The sequence below is a fragment of the Peromyscus eremicus genome, chromosome 3, assembly GCF_949786415.1.
Source record: "Peromyscus eremicus chromosome 3, PerEre_H2_v1, whole genome shotgun sequence".
NCBI classification, from domain to species: Eukaryota; Metazoa; Chordata; class Mammalia; order Rodentia; family Cricetidae; genus Peromyscus; species Peromyscus eremicus.
In genome coordinates, this window is record NC_081418.1 from 119,350,846 (window position 1) to 119,371,500 (window position 20,655).

At 40.7% G+C, this 20,655-nt stretch overlaps 1 protein-coding gene across 2 annotated transcripts in view; it reads right to left on the bottom strand.

Moving 5' to 3' along the window:
- Positions 1-429: 429 nt before the first annotated feature.
- Positions 430-20,655, bottom strand: part of Sumf1 (sulfatase modifying factor 1) — an 84,354-nt gene continuing 64,128 nt past the window's right edge. The window contains exons 8-9 of one of the 2 annotated variants that reach the window (XM_059256826.1): positions 10,441-10,500; positions 430-1,501 (exon numbers count right to left, since the gene is read on the bottom strand). In XM_059256826.1, the coding sequence (XP_059112809.1) occupies positions 1,391-1,501; positions 10,441-10,500 (171 nt within the window). In that variant the 3' untranslated portion in view covers positions 430-1,390. The remainder of the gene's footprint in view (positions 1,502-10,440; positions 10,501-20,655) is intronic. The other variant, XM_059256827.1, reaches the window with a different exon arrangement.

Consider the following 20,655-nt stretch of genomic DNA (forward strand, 5'->3'; position numbering starts at 1 on the left):
TCTTGAGCAACCAACATAAAGACGAGCCATTCTTCAACTGCTATGCTAGAAACAGCTCAGGGACTCGGAAAAATGGGTGGATTCTAACAGCAGGGATGTCGGGCTGAAAGCCGTCACTCTAAAGAAGGGCTTTCCTGGCACTGTGATGCATCTGCTCACCAAGCAACGCCCTTGACTCTGCAGTGTCTGTTGTGGTGAGAAGTAGCAAGGTTAAACCAGGGGTCCTGACAAAATGTCCTTGCTTTAGAGAATAAAAACTGCTACGAACTACCCATGCATCAAAATTATCAACTAGCTTCTGGATGTAAAAAACATTTTCTAGCAAACAAAATATACAAGCATCACACAGTGGTTTTTTTAAAAAAAGGAAAACACAAGGGAGGGGATGAGAAAGAGAGTCCGAGTAAGGAATGAAGAGTGAAGTCTGACTTGGCGTACCAGTTTATTTGACATAGTGCACGACTCAAAGCATCTAGTATCTCAGAGTCAACAAGATATCCCATCTCTCTAGTATAATATACCAAGTACCCTGAATGTAGTCTATTCAAGGCCCTGGTTCTTTTTCCCTTATACCTAGAATTTAACAGTTTCTCTGATTAGTACCCATTTCACATTCTCTGAAGGCTTGGAGGCGAAGGGGAAACAGGGCTTCAAACTGTCCCTCTGAGCCAAAGGCACTTGATGTTAAAAGATAAGGGACAGTAGAGTCACTCCACAGACATTCCTGTGTGTTCAGAACTCTGAACTTGAGTGTCCCATCACTGGCCCACATGGGATTTGTCACAACAATGTAAAAGACACTGATTTCCTCAAAAGAACAAAGTGCAGTAGAAATACAAAAGACTCACACCCTACCCTTTCCTGAAAATAATACAGAAGAGGATGCTCACCTTATACGATTAGTATTACCCAAGGTTCACACATGGCAAAAAAATAGCTAAAAAATAATCTGTCATAAATTCTCACTATGCAATCACAATACAATCTGCTATTACGCACAGAATCTGTGGGTTGGAGAGAGCCTCAGAGACCGTGTTGTCCATCCCCTCATTTGATGACGGGACAGAGCCCAGGCAGATGAAGTCCTGGACCCCAGGGTCTAACCCTGTGGCAGAGTCTGGGCAGGACGTCAAGGTTCTCTGCTCTCTCCTCCCTCTTCAAAGGCTCTCAAAGTAAAGCATGGCGATGATCCCCAGAGACGCACCACACGGTAAAGCACGAGCACTGATGGGCAGCAGTTTGGTCAAGCACGACGGGGCCTTTGGCTACTGGGCAGGCATGGAACTCTCTTCAGGCGGGAATTCTTTATACGAGATCAGTTCCGAGTTTGGGGGAAGCCAGCTGCACGTCAGAAACAATGTCCTGGATCTGGAAAGGCTCCTCTTGGCTGTCAGTCCACAGTGGGCAGGTGGTCGGCTGCACAACGGAATCCCAGGTTGGATGCAGAGCTATCCGGCGTGTTCTGGCTTCGAGCTGCACAGCGGTACCTATAGCAATAGGACTGTAAGAGAGAACATGCCATAAGAGATCCTGGAACCTTGGCCTAAGGCTTAGGGAACCAAAGTACCTGGTACAGAGAAGGTAGAGCTACCTGAAGTCAGAGCTTCCCCTGAACTGCCCTCCTAGAAACTCAGTGTTAATGTATGCTTGGCAAAGGGCAGCACATTCAAGAGTCCACCAGCCAGTATTTTTCACCTTAAAAATACTATCTACATAGAGTAGAAAGGCCTCCACCACTTACAAACACCAGTTTAAAAAAAAAAAAAAAGCAAACAGTAACCAGCCATGGTTCCCATGTGATCATACAGTCAGCGGCCAGTGAGAATAATGTTTTTACATAATATGTGAAACACAGAATTCCCATAACAAAGTGTTAAACTAAAAGTCAGAATATAGAGCGGTATCTATGGTATGGCCTAACCTATATAACCATATGCTAAGGGAAAAAAGGCACTAAAAGACCACAAGATTCTAACACTCACAATCATTATCCTTGAAAGCGAAGTTTCTGATTTTTAGCTTATTGTATCAATTTTCGGCATTTTTATCAGTAGAGACAAATGGCAATAAAAGATTAATAACAGCATTAAATAGCATGTAATATATTAGACAGGCTGGTAAAAACTAAAGAGTCAGCATAGGAACATAAAACATAAGAAAGGCTATAGGAAAACTGCTTTCTTCCCAATGCCCTGGGAGTATAAATCACAGTAATAATAAAGCTATACATTTTGGGGTGCAGTTTATTTCCTTCTGTCTAATTGTGTAAGCGCAGAGTCTAAGTGCCCACACGAACATGGACACTGCTTTTCCTAGGACACAGCAGGCATGGTAGCAGGCACTTCTGTCTTTTCTTTCTTTAATGTAAGCGCCTAGGCAAAGCAAGCAAGTTCGAGAAGGTGGCAGGCAGCGATGTTAAAGGCTGCAGGACTCCAATCTGGACGAGCTGCAGTGTGCTTCCTTTCTTAGCAAGAGTCCACACTCTCGGTGGGAAGGGTGCCATCCTTCTCACACCTTCTTTCCTACCACCAACACACACACACACACACACACACACATCCTACTTAGAAACACACGCACACAAACGCACAGGACAAGGATCTGTAGCCACGGACTATTTGACACAGCATTTTGAAAGCTGCCAGATTCCAAAATAACCATGCACAGACAGAACTCTTGTGAGGTTCACTCCCTGATTCAAAGTAACAGAAAATGAAAACAAACCAGTCATCCTGGGTACCATGAGCATAAACTCAAGAGCTGGCCCAGTGAACCCAAGTGCCTGCCAGCTGGTTAAAGAAACTTCAAAAAGAATTGTGTAGAAAATGTTGGGAACTCACACAGAAGAGATAATTTGTAGGAAGGGAAAAAAATAGGTCAGCATGCAAGACAATTTTTTTATTCCTATTATTTCTTTTCTCTCACAAAGTCAGATGCTTCTAATCTCCATAAAAATTATCTCTGAGGTTGACGTGGAAATTCTCTGGTGCATTTCCCCCATAAAAAAGGAAAGACAGAATGCTCTATCTTCTATAGATAATAAAACAATAGCAGCCAATTTTCCTTGGGGACAGTGAGGAACAGAATGTATTACCAATTCTCAGGTAGATAGACGGAAGATGAATTTCGAATGTGCTTGAAATAAGAAGCTGATGGTATCTGCGCCCGTGTGACACTCAGGAACAGAAGCTCGCAAACATCTGGTAAAGAGTGTGTGAGAAGACACAGCAGAAGCCTCGGTGCAGGCACTAGGCTGCTGAGAAATGGCAGAGCTCTGACATTTCTAGAATCAAACTCAGAGAACTTAGCGCTCTCTGAAACCGCACACATGCAGTGAATCCCATGCTGTAGCGAAGGTCAAGCTCGGGGGAGGCACACACATGATGCTGACAGTCTTATCCCATGATGGGACCACACACAATGAAAACAACAAGCATTTCATTTCCTGACTGCCTACTGTATACACCAGAGAAATTTCATTTCCTGACTGCCTACTGCATATATCAGGAGAAATTTCATTTCCTGAATGCCTACTGTATACACTGGGAGAACATACCCAGGTCTAGGCATGGTCCTGGTTGGCTAGAGACCACAGGCATGCGAGAAAACAATGACTACACATCAAACAGTTACAAAACAACCTAATTAAAAGAACACTAGTCATTTGAATCCCTAGTGGAATGTCAATGTCTCTAGGAAGTACTTGGCCTAAGTGACACATACATTATTATGACAGTGGTTCTCAGAATGCATTTGTGGTGAATAATGCTGTAACTCTGACAGGACTAAAATCACCAAAGAGATAACCTTTGGCCATGCATGTGAGGGATTATCTAGATAAGGTTACCTGAGGTGGGAAGACCTACCCTAAATATGGGTGGCATCATTCCCTAGGCTGCAGTGCTAGATGGCATAAAAAGGAGGAAGCTAGCTGATCACCAATATTTGTCCCCCTCTGTCTCCTGACTGTGGATACAATGTGACCAGCTACCTCAAACCATAGCCACTATGACTTTCATGTCATGACAGACAGTACTCTGGAACTGTGAGCCAAAATAAACCTTTTCTTCCACAAGTTGCTTTTAAATTATTTATACTGTCTGTACGTTGTATATTTCAATGATCCCTAATAGTCATCGGTCCTGTCAAGTACTTCTTTCCACCCAGTGAGTCATCTCACTAGCCCTTAAGTTGCTTGGAAAGAGTATTTTATCACTGCAACAAGACCACACACACACACACACACACACACACAGCCTGAAGAGCTTGTTCAAATGCACATTCCTAGGCCGCACACCAATAATGCTGCTTTCATGGGGCTCGTGTGGCACTCAAAAGGTATAGTTCTAACAAGCTTCCAGGTGCTGCCTCATGCTTCAGCCCATGGAGTACATTTTGAGTAGCAGCAATTTATAAAGGAGAGTGGCCGACAGATTAAGTGGCTAGACAATGGTATCAGAAGCATGAAAATGGCAAAAATTAGGCAAGAGAACAGCCAGACCATAGCCCGATCACATCACAGCAGGGTTATACATTAAATATATGAGAGCTTGTAATACGCCAGATGCAATTCTAGGCATGAGGAATATAATCAGAGCAGACAAACAAGGAGCCTGTTATCAGACAGCTGACATTCAAAGAGAGTAGTCAGACTATGAACAGACTGAAAAATTCAAGACTGCTTCTGGCAGTGGTGGTCTCTGAAGGAAGTAAGAATGGGGAGAGAGAACCAAAAACAACGGTGGACACTTTTTATAGGGGGGTTGGAAAGGCCTCTCTGAGAGGGAGCTGAGATGCCCAAGAATTGGAAAGCCAGAATTCCAAACAAAACGAGCCAAAGACGGTTAATGTAAAAAGCAAGAAATTTGATCAGATAAAGAGATGAACTCACACTACTGTCTCCATAGTCAGAGGAATTTGAACTCCATACAAATGAAAATGGTGATAAATATTTTACTAATTTTTGACCAGCAAGGGCAAATTTCTGAGCTCAGTGGCTATTTAACCTCAGGCAAAGCCTTCCAGAACCTGAGTCCTCATTGATAAAGTGAAGTTGTCCATAGAAGTCCACAGAAATTCAAGAATCTGGGTCCTCATTCATAAAATGAAGCTGTCCATAGAAGTCCATAGAAACACTTCATCTTGGTTGGAGACTGAGCTCAGTGTTAAGAGTACGTGCCTAATGTGAGCAAGGCCTGTGTTTAATCCCTTGCACCACAAAAACTGAAACACACCAAAACAAACCCCTCCATACCAAAGGAAAACAAGTGGCGTATAGAGAGCACTGCAAATGATAAGTTTAGTAGACACACAATCTTGGTCACAGAAACGCTGCTTGGCTGACCTCTTCCTCACAGAAACAAGAGCACTACTGTCCAGCTTTGAAGCAGGCCCTTGAGACTATGTTGAGCGTGGGGAAAAGATGACACCTCCTCCAGCTTTTGACTGTGGATCGACTTGTGCTACACAGATGGAAGGGAAAGGTTTATTGCCATATAAACGAGCAAGCTGAAGGACAGCTCTGGTAACAGAGCACAGGACTATAGTTTTTGTTGGATGGCTTATTCTATATGCTACAAAAGCCAGGCTGCAACAGCTCTGATGAATTTTCAGTGCCTGCTCAGAACAGTGTTGAGAAGGATTCTGCATCAATGATATCAGAGACTAGAGAAAAGATCTGTGACTTACAAGATTGTTATTATGACCATAACTGAAAACCTTGAGTATAGACAAAGTAATTAATTCCATTTTGAAAAATATTTATTAGAGTACATAAAAACTCATGGCAGAACACCATCTAATAGTTTTCTCTAGGACATAAGACATCTGATTTTATTGTCATCTTTATCTTTCTTTTTTAAATTTTATGCAATGAATTTCCTTTGTTGGTATAACAAAAAGCCTCAAAATCAACAACCACATAAAGGGTCATCACTGGATGACTGCAGTTCCCAAGTCTTCCATTAACCAAAACAACTACGAAGAACTGAATCCAAAAACAGCAAGTCTTACCACAAAAGTGATGAGGGGAGGGGGACATCACTTGGTGGTAGAGCATTTTCCCAGTGTGCCCAAGGCCCTGGGCTTGATCCTTAGCAACAGACACATAGACACACAGACACACAGACACACACTGACACACTCACGCTTGCACACACCTGCACTCATGAGTACTGAAAGGGTAGGCCCATCACCTGCAAAGAATCAATTCATACCATCATTTTACTTAAACACATCCATTCACTCAGAAAATATTTATTAATAAGTACTTCTCTTAAATTTCAATAATGGGTCACTAATAGAGACACAAATAAAGAACAAATGTCCTGGTTATGAATGTTCTGGTTATTCTTTATATTTTTTGCCTCTATTTTTAGCATCAAAAGTGGTTCTTAAAGGAAGTGAGGTCTTTGGGTGGCTGAAAAATGGGTCATTCTATTAATTAAGAACGGGAGTAGTAGGAGGGACTTGCTTCAACCTGATTTGATCAAAATGGCTAATGACTTTGTAAAAGTGGTCTCAGTATCTATGCTAAGGATGTGATCCTGGATCAGGAAACAATCCATTTAAGATAATGACCTACTAGCCTGGAGGATGTGAACTCAATTGAGACAGAAATATGGTTTTCACGAGAGGAAAATGTTTCTCAGATAAAGGGTATTTTTAAGGCAACTGTATCTCTTATTGAATAAAATCATTCTAGAGAAGCATGTACCTGAACCCAGGTCATACCATTGCTCTTTCAAATGACACAGACCAACTCCTTTGTCATCTTGGTATCTACCTGGAATTCTAAGGGCACTCAACATAGAAGCTGTGCACAGACATATATTAGACAAAATACCCATACACACAAAATAAAAATAAATCTTTTTAAAAATTAATTATAACATTCTTTCTTTTTATTTATTTCTGGACCTGTTGTCTTCCTCTGGAAACATTCCGATTCTATCCAGTTTTGTCATTCTATTATTCTCTCTTGTTATAGTTTCTCCATCACTCTAAGCTTAAACAACTCAAGATATATTCTACAGGTTGATTCAAAAAAGTTAATTATTAACTTGATTCTAAGTCAACCATTCATTTTAAAACAGAGTTATAGATAACAAGCTTAGGAGAGAAAATGAAGTGATTCAAATAACTTAATCCAAAAAAGATTAAAAAGAACAAATAAGGCAAAGAAAAAAAACAAAATCTTAAGAAACCAATTTCAAACTCAATAATATCAATAGTTGCATTAAATATAATTGGTTTAAATAATCAATGAAAATGCAGAGATTGAAATAATAAATTCAAAAATTCATATGAAAGACTTGATTCCTTAAAAAAAAAAAAAAACAGGATTATCACAGCTTACCCAAGTAGAAACAGATAATCTATAAAGGCTAGCATCTATTAAGTAACTTTACAATTATAACTTGTGAAAGTTTAGATACAGTTTGAGTGTATTCCCTAAGGCATGTCAAGGGGGTGGAGACATACCTTAGGTTGTTTAGAAGTGAGACCTTTTGAGGAAGTGATTAGGATTAGGTAACATCAGTTACGTAGAGTCAATATACTTGAATGTTATTAACTTTATAAGAAGAGGGGGCATGATCATAAGGAATGTGCACATACGAGTGCATGCACACACACCACTTACAAACACACCTCATCACTTCCCATGTGATGCCTTGGACCAACTCTGAATACTGCCAGAAAAAAATATAATCAGCATATAATGCTGTTCAGCCTTGCATCCCTAAAAACATCCACCACAATGAGCCTCTTTTCCTTGCAAATGTAGTCTGCTTGGGTTTCCATCACAGGAATGGGAGGGGAAGGCTAAAGTCTAGGTCCAAATGTTTTTAATCAGGAACTCTACCAAGCATTTCAGAAGGAAATAATGTTAGTTTTACATGAAGTCTTCTTAAAAATTGGGGATAAAAAACTGAAAATATGACAATATTTTCCAATTAAATTTATGAACATAACAATAAACCAAAACCACACAAAGATTACTAGGAACAAGAAAAAAAGGATCTACTCATCATTAAGTATATGCACAAGTTCTCAACAATTTAAACAACTGAATCCAAACTACATAAAAAGGATAACACATCATGACTGAGTGGAATACACACCAGGAATGCAATGGTGCTTTGATAAAAGAAAATCAAGCTGGACATGGTTGGTTGCTAATGTGCGATTCTGGGTCCCATAGTGAATTCAAAGTCAGTCGTGGCTACACAGTGAGACACTGACTCCAAAAGCAACAGGAAAATGAACATCAATCACTGCACTTCATCATATTATACTGCACTAACTGACTGACTGAAGAGGAAAAGAAAACCATCTCAACAGATGTCCAAAAAGCATCTAGCAAAATCTATATTCATCGATGATTAAAAATTACATATAAGCTGGGTGGTGGAGGCACAACACCTTTAATTTCAGCACTTGAGAGGCAGAGACAGGCAGATCTCCAAGTTCAAGCTAGCCTAGTCTACAGAGTGAGTTTCAGGAGAGCCAGGGCTACACAGTGAAGCCCTGTCTCAAAAAAAAAATTATAATATTCTCAATCTGATATGAAATATAACAACTATAGCAGTATAATACTTAATTTCAAAAAATTATTTATTCCCTATGATCAAGGCTGGGCATGGTGGTACACACCTTTAATCCCAGCACTAGGAAGGCAGAGGTAGGTAGATCTGTGTGAGTTCAAGAAAAGCCTGGTCAACATAGTAAATTCCAAGCCAACCAGAGCTACATAGTGAGACCCTGTCTCAAAAAATAAACCAAGCTGGGCGGTGGTGGCACACGCCTTTAATCCCAGCACTCGGGAGGCAGAGCCAGGCGGATCTCTGTGAGTTCGAGGCCAGCCTGGGCTACCAAGTAAGTCCCAGGAAAGGCACAAAGCTACACAGAGAAACCCTGTCTCGAAAAACCAAAAAAAATAAAATAAAAAAAAAATAGCCGGGCGGTGGTGGCGCACGCCTTTAATCCCAGCACTCGGGAGGCAGAGCCAGGCGGATCTCTGTGAGTTCAAGGCCAGCCTGGGCTACCAAGTGAGTCCCAGAAAAGGCGCAAAGCTACACAGAGAAACCCTGTCTCGAAAAAACCAAAAAAATAAAATAAAAAATAAAATAAAATAAAATAAAATAAAAATAAATAAAAAACACACAAAATGAGACACAAGCCAAGAAAGGTAGAATATATCCATAGTCCCATTTATTGGGGGGTTGAGGGAGAAAGAATGCTTTACTTCAGGAGTTGGAGACTACATGGCCAGCATACCAAGACCCTGACTCAAAAATTTAATTAATTAGTTATGATTCCATAAAGTTAAATTCACCCACATCTTATTAGTAGTGTAGATCTGTTGTCCTTTTCAGCTTCAGCTTTTTAAGACAGGTTCTCACTGTGTAGCCCTGGCTGATCTTGAACTCACAGAGACCCATATACCTCTGTCTGATGGAATTAAAGGTGTGTGCCACTATGCTCAGTTTAATGCAGGTATGAAGCAAGAATTGAGCTAAACTGGATGAACTTCCCACCTGAATCACAGGGTCAAAGAGTCTAAATGAAGAAACTCACAGGGATCACATACAAATTCACTCATGGATATCATCTAGTTTCTTGAGGCCATTACCAAACTTTGCTGTATGTTTTCAAAACCTGAAAAGCTTTAAAGATCCTGATGTTTTTGAACAAAGTTTGATAATGTCTCTATTTCAAAATCAATAACTGAATTTGGAGTCACTACAGATGGTTTTAAGTCTCAGGACTGAGTCAATTACCATGCAAAGATTCTTGGTAATATTAAACTGCAAAATGCTTCTTTGTACACAGCCAAAGTCAGACCCTGAGTGCTCAAGGCACTAAAAATACATGACTCAAAGAGGAAAGGGAAAGGGTTACATTCTATTTCCAAATTCCTTATGAAAGTTGCTCGTGAGGCACCAGTAATTCTGACTAACCAGGAACTGCCAGTCTGGACACTGAAATCATAGCTCATGGAGCAAAAATGCACATGTTTACACCCAACACACTAGGGTGCTTCCATTTTGGTAGACCACAAACCACCCTCCATTTATAACTTTAGCTTTAATCTCAACAGAGAATTCAGGAATTTACAGACATCTAAAATTATAGGTGTGGTCCTAGACTTAAACATGGGTATAGGTAGATGGCCCACACTATTTCACAGACCAACAGAAGCCTCTCACCAGGCAAGAGTCAGCAGATTATCTGGCTGACAGCACACAATTCACAAGCTCTGTTTCGCCTGTTACTTTCCCCTAGGCCTGTTAGTAAATTGAAGACTCCCTTGTCTTTTTCTCATTTGGATGGGAAGAGGCTTCTATCAGCAAAAATGACTGGAACGTTTGAGGGCAGTAGGTTGTGATGAATTTGTGACCCACAAGAACATCTCAACAGTTGAGTAGCATGACTGACCTTATGGCACATGTAGGAACCACCTTTCTTCACTCGGTCTTTCCCAGAAGGAGGACCTTTCTAGGGATGAAAAGAAATAGCCTGTTAGTCTCAACAACATGAATGCTCTTCACATAGTGGGAAGGAGTCCATTTTGTTAGAAGCAGTCATCCAGTGGCTACCGAAACTCTCCACATGTGTTTCTATCCTGGACACTGCACCTGCACCCACACCCTTCTGAATACCCATGTTCCCAAATGTCCAACTACCTTTCTTCTACAATCCACCCAAGTTCCTGCTACTGGATGAAGTTTGTGAAGACAGAGAGAAATTCTACCTCGAATCTCTGAAATCTATGTTTTGCCTGGGTGCCTAATAAACTGCTTGGCACTCCTGCCTCATCACCCTGATATGCAGACTTACCCTGTATTATCACTGTCTTATTCATTCAGATAGAAAGGTTGACTCATGTTTTTGTTGGTTACCAATTCCTCTGTGCATCACCCAGTATACCCTTTACACAGTTTCAAAAACTACATACAACCATGTAATTGCCAATGTAATCCAGAAGCAGAACACTGTTTTCTTAAAAAATAAAATAAAATACTTCGGACAGTGGCTACTAGGAAGAAAGCACTGTCCGGAGTATTCTGTATTAACTCTTGTGTCATCAAGCATCCCTCTGGAGGGAGGTTAGGAGCAGGATGAGGATTCACACCCAAGCTTCACTCCAGGATTTGTGCTCTGAAGCACTCTACCTTACTTCCCATTAGAAACCAGAAGGGCAGGAAGTTGGAGAGAGCCTAATGTTCACAAGAAGGAACGGGGAAGAGAACAAAGATCCAGACAGAGCAGCCAAAAGGCAAGTCTGTTTCTTCTAGAAAGAACTTCTGACAAAACAGCAATGGAGATGAAAATGCTGCAGCTTCAACTGCCAAGAGAAAAGCTTCAAGATCAGGAAAGCTCTCCAAAAGGCATGTAAGAAGTGCCAAGACGCCCCATCAACCAGAGCTGGGGAGTGGGGTGGGAATGATTTTGTTTTTCCTTTGTTGTTCAAAAAGACAACTAATCACATGGCCATCTGCTCTGTTTACTGAAAATAAGAGAAGCCCTCACAACCCTCTTCCTGGCTTACTTTTCCCATTTCTAGCTAAAAACATGTTTTTCAATGGCTGTTGAATAAGAGACAAAAGTTAAAAGGGACATGCACACCTCACCCTCAAACAGGGGTAGCACACTGTCTTGACAATGTTATCAAGGTGGAGAGAAGGGCAGGTTTCTTCCAAGCATTTCCAGGTATTTCTACACTGTCACACAGTCACTGACTCTCCATTATTCCTTTGCACGTTCAGAGTATTCCCAAGGCCCTAAACACTTAGATACATTGATAAATTTTACCAAATAAATTGGCATACTGAAAATGTAAAAAGTACCGGTGAAGATAAAGGCTAGATGCACAGCTTTCTCCTCAGGGACATCTAAAATTAGGCAGCTATTGCATCAGAACCTCTGGATGAGTTGATCAGTGTATAAAAGTAAGGTATTTGGGGCTGGAGAGACAGCACAGCAGTTAAAAACACTGGCTGCCCTTGTAGAGGACCCAGGTTCAATTCCCAGCACCTACACAGCAGCTCACAACCATCCATAACCCCAGTCTCAGGAGATTGGTGGCCTTCTTCTACTCTCTGTGGGTACTGAATGCACATGGTACACACATACATGCAGGCAAAACACCCATACACACAAAACAAAGTAGGAAAAGGGAAGATATTAATCAAAATCTCACTTGAAGGGCTGAGGGAGGGCTCAGCAGTTAAGAGCACTAACTGCTCTTCCAGAGGACCCGGATTCAATTCCAGCACCCACATGGCAGCTCACACAACTGTCTGTAACTCTAGTTCCAAGGGACCCAATTACCATGGCAAAAACACCAATGCACATAAAAAAAAAAATGACTTGAAACGTATAATTACATATCAGCTCCATATGACAGCCATATCTCTTAAGACTTTCTTGCTTGGGAATTCTTGCCTTTGCTTACTTGGGAGGTTGCCACAGTCTATCAAACCATAGGTTAATGACAAATCAGTTCTTACCATAATTATCACAGTATGTGCCAGAACATAAGACAAAGTAAATTCTGTTTTGTCAAAATACATCTAAGAACAAGAACGGGTCGTTTACCAAGGGAAGATGTGACAACAAAATTTCCCTCTCACTGCTATTCCAATGACCTAAGGTTGCAGCTGAAAAATATGTAACTCTTCATGGTGGCACAGCACTAAAAGAACCATCACAGGCTAATATAACTGTAACAGCCAACACAATCCTCATCCTAGGTGACTGCTCAGCTACTTGCTATAAATAAGATTATTTTTCTTATAAACAAGACATAAGATTAGGTACAACTGATAAGCTTACCACTTTGCTAAAAAGGCAGGAAAATTACTAAGAGGACACAATGTCTTAAACAGTGACCCTAAAACTCATGTTCAACAGAGCCTTAAAAGGTTATTAATTTGCGTTGCTGGGATGGCTCAGGCATAAAGGAGCTTGTCACAAAGCATTTATGAACTGAGTTCAATCCATAGGACTTACATGGAAGAAGAGAAAAGTTGTCTTCTGACTTCCACATACCCACTGTGGCGTGGGTGTGTGCACACATAAACATACAAACAAAATAAATAAATGGGCTAGTGACGATATCTCTATTTCCCTATCTTTAGGTGGTAAGAGCTTTTGCTAAAGACACCACTCACTTTGGGAGCAGGACATAGGGAAATCAATCTCAACTGACTAGTAAATTCTACTGAATGGCAGAGGTGCTATCAAGGCTGCTGGGGGAAAGAAGTATCACTCACTGGTCTTACCTAGTGTGGGAACCTGATGCTACAACACTGACCTGTTGGCCAGATGTGCCCATTAGTACAACACTGCCATGACCACTATGGCAGTAACCAACTGCTTTCTGATTGGCTATGAGCCTAGCTCCACAGGAGGAATTTCATGCCTGGTACTGTAAGCCTGGTCAAACGTCCATTATTGAGGAGATCACAGGCCTTAGGGGGAGCCTACTGTTTTTGTTTTGCTAAATGGTGACACTTTCACGCTGCTTTCTAAATATTGATGTTTATAGCCAAGCCATGGATTTGTGTTGCTCTCATATTTGGTCAGAGAGGATTCTTATGTAAGACCCGTAACTGGCGGAAGTGCACAGTGTGAGTAACTGCGCATGTGTTATCTATATTAGCTTGCCACCATCCGAGGCACAGGCAACGTCACAGAAGAAAGGAAGAGTTAGCAGATGGCGAGAAGAACTATAACATGCTGACTTCTGGAGATGACAAGGCTGTTGGATGCATCAACTCAGTTTCATAAGATGAAGTCAGTCAAAATTCCACAATGGATCAAGGAAGAGTCCTCAAGACCTACTCTACTCAAATAATTAAAAATATAACTTTAAAATTCTACATTTTATAGACACATACTGAAGTTTTAGGCAAAAATCATATAGCACTTGGAATTTCTTTTAAAATAATATAAAGGTGTTTGATTAAACTAGACTAAATAATTGCTAAAATAGAAGCTTTACAACATGCCACAATTCTGTTCCTTCTGGCTTTGGGTTAAGGTAAGCTACAAAAGACATCTCCTGGGAGGCCTGGACGACAAGAGAAACAGGAGCTATAGTATTTTCCTGTTCAGAGTACTAACATGAGAAGATCAAGCAGATCTGCAGCTGCTGCTACCTCCCTCGGATCATCCGTCCTTCAGCCACTGACTCCAGGGCAGGTGTGCACTGGGCTTGAACATGAAGGACACTCGCCCTGTCTATAGGAGTCAGCATCTTCAGAGTTGAAAGCAGTGAGAAATTAGCAGTTTCAGTCTGTCTGCATGGACTTCAGGTGACAATCCCAAGTGCCAGATTTCCTTTGCTCTTTCCAACTAGACATGCATATTCTTTTCCAGTTGTATTCTCATAGATCTCAGAGAACCACTTAAAAAAACACCACTATTTCATAATCCAGTGCACATATGTATGGCAGTATAAAAAATGAAACTGAAAGAAACAGCATTACAGCCGCTCTGGATAGTAAAAATTCAGTAATAAATGCATCTTACACACGTAGATGTGTAGACACATGCTCACTAGTGATCGGTTCCATCTCTGATTAATTGAGTAATGATTGACAGAGTTATTAACCACTGAGTCTGAGCTATGAGATTCTCTACTTTCATTTATATCTCAACATTTTCAAAGTAAAAAACTTAAAAGTAACATTTAGCTAAGATGCCACCAAGAAGAGTCACTAAAGAACTATTCATAACATTGCCTGAAGAAGAAAGAAAAAAGTTAAGAGGCAGGGATGTGGGTCTTTAAAATCACCATTCATGAGTCAGTTATCAAACTCTTTTAATAAAAATTGGGGAACAGATTCAATGCACTAAAAGGTATAATTCTCTGGCATAATAAGGTTCTCCTTTGTACACTCAGAGACAATTCATTAAAAATTTTAAATATATCTTTCATTGTGTTTACTGTCTCATTATAAACAACATAGTACTATAAACATAATAATTCTCCAAAGCAGAAAATAATGAGCTCCTAGAAGGTGCCCACAATCCTCAAAATAACCCCTCACCAATACCCCAATAAGCAACCCCAATGAAACGCACTGGGACGGACACACACACACACACACACACACACACTAGCTGGGAGGAGGATGGGGATAAGAGGGCAATGGAGTGAAAATGATAGCTGTGTATGTGTATGAAAACATCATAATGAGCCAGGTGGTGGCGGTGCAAGGCTTTAATCCTAGCACTTGGGAGGCAGAGGCAGGCAGATCTCTAAGTTGGAGGCCAGCCAAGTCTACAGAGCAAGTTCCAGGACAGCCAGGGCTACACAGAGAAACCCTGTCTCAAAAAGCCAAAAAAAAAAAAAAAAAGCCATAATGAAACTCATTATTGTATATAGTTGATACATACTAGTTTATATTTAATATACTAATTTAAATATTTAAAACTAAGTAAAACTAATGAAATAAAAGAATGAGGCTCTGAGGAAGAGATCAACCACTACATTGTAGATGTCACCTGTATAAGCACAGAGTATCATGTGAGAGCCTCCAGTGGTATGCTGGCTGACAGCCCCAACACCATTGGCAGAGTGTGAGCGGAACAGGAAAGGTTAGGCAGTTTCCAACCACTCCTGTCTATCATAATGGAAATTAGAGCTTAAGAGAAAAGGTGGAAGCAGTGGAGAGCAAGATCCATGGTGTTTGAATTCGGAAAATGTCTTTGATATCAGCCAAACAACATGCTTGTAGTACGGACTTTTTGCCTCTAAGAAAATAAAAAGAGGGATCATGAAACTATTTGAAATTTCAAAGAGACTTTTAAAAGGCCTCATAGATTTCTCTATGAAGTATCAGCTCAAATAACCCAGACAATTGCCTAGAAGGCTTGTGTTCTTCCTATACAGCACTTCTTACCAGCCTCCCAGAAACACTTGATTCTCTCTGCCTAATATATTTGGTCCCACTTGTTTGTTAGACTCTTACTTACCATGCAAGATCCGCCTCTGGATGAAAAACATGGGCTCAATCAACTTGGGTTCAAACCCTGCATCCAACACTGAATAGCCCTTTGGGATAGTTATGCAACTCCTCTATGCTCCCAAGTCCCTCTTTACAAAACAGAGCTAATAATGGTCTCTGCTTCTCCGGACCAATATAGGGATTGAAGGCGATGTTTAGGATGTGCTGAGCAAATGACAGGCAATCTGTGTCAGGCTGACGATACTGCTTCATATTATTAATTTGTAACTAACTCAGATTTCCCAAAGGCACTCATGAACTTAATAGCCCTAGCAGTATATAACTTCAAATTCAAACCCACAGAGACCACTTGATCTAGTTTGTCTGATGCTCAATTCCCAAATGGAGTTGTCCAAGTCCTAATAAAATTCATGATATGCTAATAACCCTTGTAGAATAAAGACAGACTGTTCTATACTATAATAAAATTACCATAGCTAGCATCACAAAGTACAGTCTGACTATTATGGCATTAGATTTAGTTGAACTGAACTTTTCATCAGTAAAACCAACATAGAAACCTGTGAGTCATAGGTAGCAGAGTTAATGTTACTTCAACATAAATAAAAAATCCAAAAATATTTGCCTTCATATTAAGGTCTCTCCACTAGCCTACTTTAAGTCATATCCTAACACCTGAGAGAAAAACTGAAATTCAAAATTTTCTACTGGACAAGGAAAGATATTCTTTATTTTAAAAAATATTTAAGAAGCAATTCTGTGACTATCTCAAAATACCTCCCAACCCTGGGAGAGAATCTGGCTTCCACACTCTCTTTCCCCCCTACATCCAACTAACTAGGTCCAATTAGCTTTACCTCCAAAGGAGAGCTTTAATGAATGACAGCTCATCATCTCCATGGCAACCTCTCTGGTTCGAGCCACCATCATTTCTCACCAGAACCAACTACAATAGCCTCCTAACAGGCCTTTACAGATTCTAAAATGGTACCTGGTGGGAGCCCAATAACATTTGTAGAACAGATAAAAGATGAGCATTGTGGGGGGAGGGAAGCCAGGAATAAAAAAGAATGCATAATATACAACTCCATTGATCTAAAACTGGAAAAAGTAGCAGCTAATCTGTGCTTTCTAGAAAGAGGATCATCAGTTGCTGGGGCATGAGACACAGAGAAGGGTGGAGTGACAAGGTGGCATAAAGAAAGCCTGTGCTGACTAGTATGTTCGTTATTCTGATTGGGACGATTTCATGGATGTTTACCAAACTGGATCAAAATGAACACTTCAAACGCATGTAATTTAGTGCATAGCAGTATCAGTTATACCAAAATAATGCTGGGGAGTTGAGTTGCTTCTTAATTCACTTGTTTTGAGCCTGGTCTTACTCAGTAGCCCTGGCTGGCCAGGAACCTGCTATGTAGACCAGGCTACCTCAAATTCACAGAGATCTGCCTGCCACTACATCCCAGGTGCTGGGAGGTGTGCATGCCCAGCCACAACTAGGGCTTTTTTTTTTTTTTTTTTTTAGAGAAAACAAAAAACAGATAATGATAAAAGTCAGAGTAAGTCATAAGTCAGTAATAAGGCAAAGACATTTTCAGTAAAACATAAAATCTGCAGCACATTACTGCAGGGGTCTCTGAAAATACCATAGCCAGCAGACCTGCACGCCTCCTACACATTACTAGAGGCAAGAAGAAACAAGCACAGATCCAACAAGATCTACTGTGAGCTGATAATTAGTAAAGCGGACTACTAAGAACAGGAGCTTAGCAGATTTTTTTTTCTACTTTTGCATGTTTGGAATTTTCTATAAATAAGAAAAAATTTACAGTCAAAAGACAAAAAAAAAATGAAAAGATAAAATTGTGTCTCACATGACCCAAAATGTTAATCATCGAAGATTTCCTTAGAAGTTTAACTGCAGACGAATCCAGAGATTACAGGGGAGATTTTATTCTCCACTCCACAGCCTTGAGAAGGGCACCAGCTGCACTGTAAGCTAACTTGCCCTTGTCCTGGTTGCCTGAGTGCTAGAGTGCCTGGCACACTTGACTTCTAGGCAAGTCTTCCAGTTGGCAAATGCCATGGACTCCTACAGGCAGGGTTCCAGCAGCCCAAAATTCAGGGCAACAAAAAACCATCCCGCTGCCTATTGGAAGGTCTCCCTGCACACTAACATACAACAGAGGTATCGTGAGTGGGATTATTACACTTGCTCTGCTCACCTACTCCTACAAGAAACTTTTTGAGTCATCTCTGCCAGCTTCTGTTTTTAAGCAAGGCCTCATTGTTACATGGCACGTTGTCTCAGCCTCCTGAGAGTTGGGATGATAGGTATAGGCCATCATGCCAGCCCACGCCCCCTTACCCCTCTGACACACACCCCACCCCACCCCACCCCACCCCGCCTCTTTAAAGAAAGGCATTCATTCTGCTTTCAAACATCCCATAATGTAAAGTCAACTGACGACTGCTGACGGTTCTGCATCACAGTTACTGCAAGTCTTCTAACCTTTTTCATCTCACTTGTTCCCAGTGATGATCCAGGAAAGCAGGAAGTATCATTTTAAGGATGAGAAACTTGGGAATCCCTAGAGATGAAATGTGTGTCAAGCCCTAGTCTCATAGCTAGCAAGTTGTGAGCTGGGAGGCCATATGATCAGAATACCATGGCATCTTCAGACTTACCGCACTTCTAACCAATCAAACATCTTGTAGGCTTCACAGAACTTCTTCCCAAGGTACAAAGTAAAATGTCCCAATAATTCTCTTTTATACTCGGTATTAAACACGAATAAAGGATTTTAAGGGTACGCAGACAAAAGCATTTCTTCAAACAAAGCTTTTTGAATTATGTGAAATGTTACTCATCCCCTAGGAAAGGATTAATGAAAAGGGTACACAAGCTGGGCATGGGGGCGGATGCCCTTAATCTCAGCACTTAGCAGGCAGAGGAATGAGGATCTCGTTTGAGGCCAGCCTGGTCTACATAGTGAGTTCTAGGACAGCCAGAGCTATATAATGAGACCCTGTTTCAAAAAAAAAAAAAAAAAACAAGCAACAATAAAAAAGAAAGAAGGAAAGAAAGGGGGAGAGAGAGAGAGAGGAAGGGGTGCATAATTAGGCTTAGTTATTGCAGGAAAGAAGAAAGAGGAAGTGATGTCCAATAAAGGTCAAAGGTGGAGAGACCAACTTAGAACAACAGCTTATCAGACGCACAAACCAAACGAACAGCTTCTCTTATTTTCTTTGTAAAACCACTGAATCCTGTGGCGGTAAATTATCTTGTTTGTGAACTGAATGAGATTAGCTATTTCCTTCAGGCTATTTGTTCTACGCTTGCCTGTCAAAGAGGAAGAGAATTCTCAAAACTGCATTCAAGTTGTTCACACCATGATGGATGGCTCTCCATTGTCTAATGAACTTCAGATCTTGCTTCTGGAATTATGTGCAAAATATGGTATTTAACATAATAACTCTAATCACAGTATAAGCAGCATAAAAATAAACATGGAGGTTGATATATATCACATACATTCTATATCTAAGTATTGTTTTAGATGTCTTAAAATTATAAAATGACCATTTATTGGTTATTCTATTATCATTATTATAAAACAACTGCACACTTTATTGTTAAATAGAGAAATGATTAAAAGACAAAGGAAGAACTATTAACAATTGTGCCAGTACAAGCAGTATGGGCACTCAGTCATCTGCCCCATGTTTCAAATGAAGAATTAAGGATGAGAAAAGGTGAGGAGACTACTAAGGTCCCAGGCAGGTGGAGGAATAAGGGTTCCAGCCCAGGCTGTCAGGCTCCACTAGGTCATGCGCTCTGTGTGAGCCACCTCATACAGCATCATATTTTTGCAATAAATGACTCTGCTATCCCAACTGAGGGGACTTTCCTTTACAGATTCCTTTCAGGAAAATACTTAGAACTCAAGGAGAATTGTGAGGGAAGAGTTCATTTTTTAAAGGACATTGATTAGCTTCACCTCCCCACCTTCCCATTTGGGAGATGGGGGTAAGAAGGGCTCACTATATCCCTGGCTAGCCTCCAACTTTTTATATATAAAAAAGCTAGAATAAGTGGTCATGGGAATGAATGAAAGAATGTACAGGGGCCGGGGAAGCCTAAGTCACCTGGGGGTCCTATTTCAGGCTAGGATCTGGAACAGGGACAACCTCATAAGACTAAGATCTTAATCTGTGGGGTATGTGCTAATGGCCAGAGTTGCAGTTTATGTTAGAACTAATGAGCTGATGATTACCCATTGGTGTTGGAGAACTGGCATAATAAAATGACATGTATTTCATGTCAGGAAAAGCACATATATACATATTTGATGTCTAAAGTATCAGAACTGGGTGTGATGGGACATGTCTGTAATCACAGCACTTAGGAAACAGAAGCAAGGGAACCTGGAATTTGGAGCCAGCCTGCTACATAGCAAGTTTGAAGCCAGCCAATGATATATACTGAAACCCCTATCTCCAAACAAAGGAGAAGAAGAAATGAAGAAGGGGATGAGAGAAGAAAGAGGAAAAGGAGGAAGAAGCAGTCATGGCAGCTATGACAAGTGACAGGAAAAAAATGAGACATACTAGCATTTCCCCTCACAACAACTCTACCTCTATTTCTGCCATATAAGGCTGGCGCCTT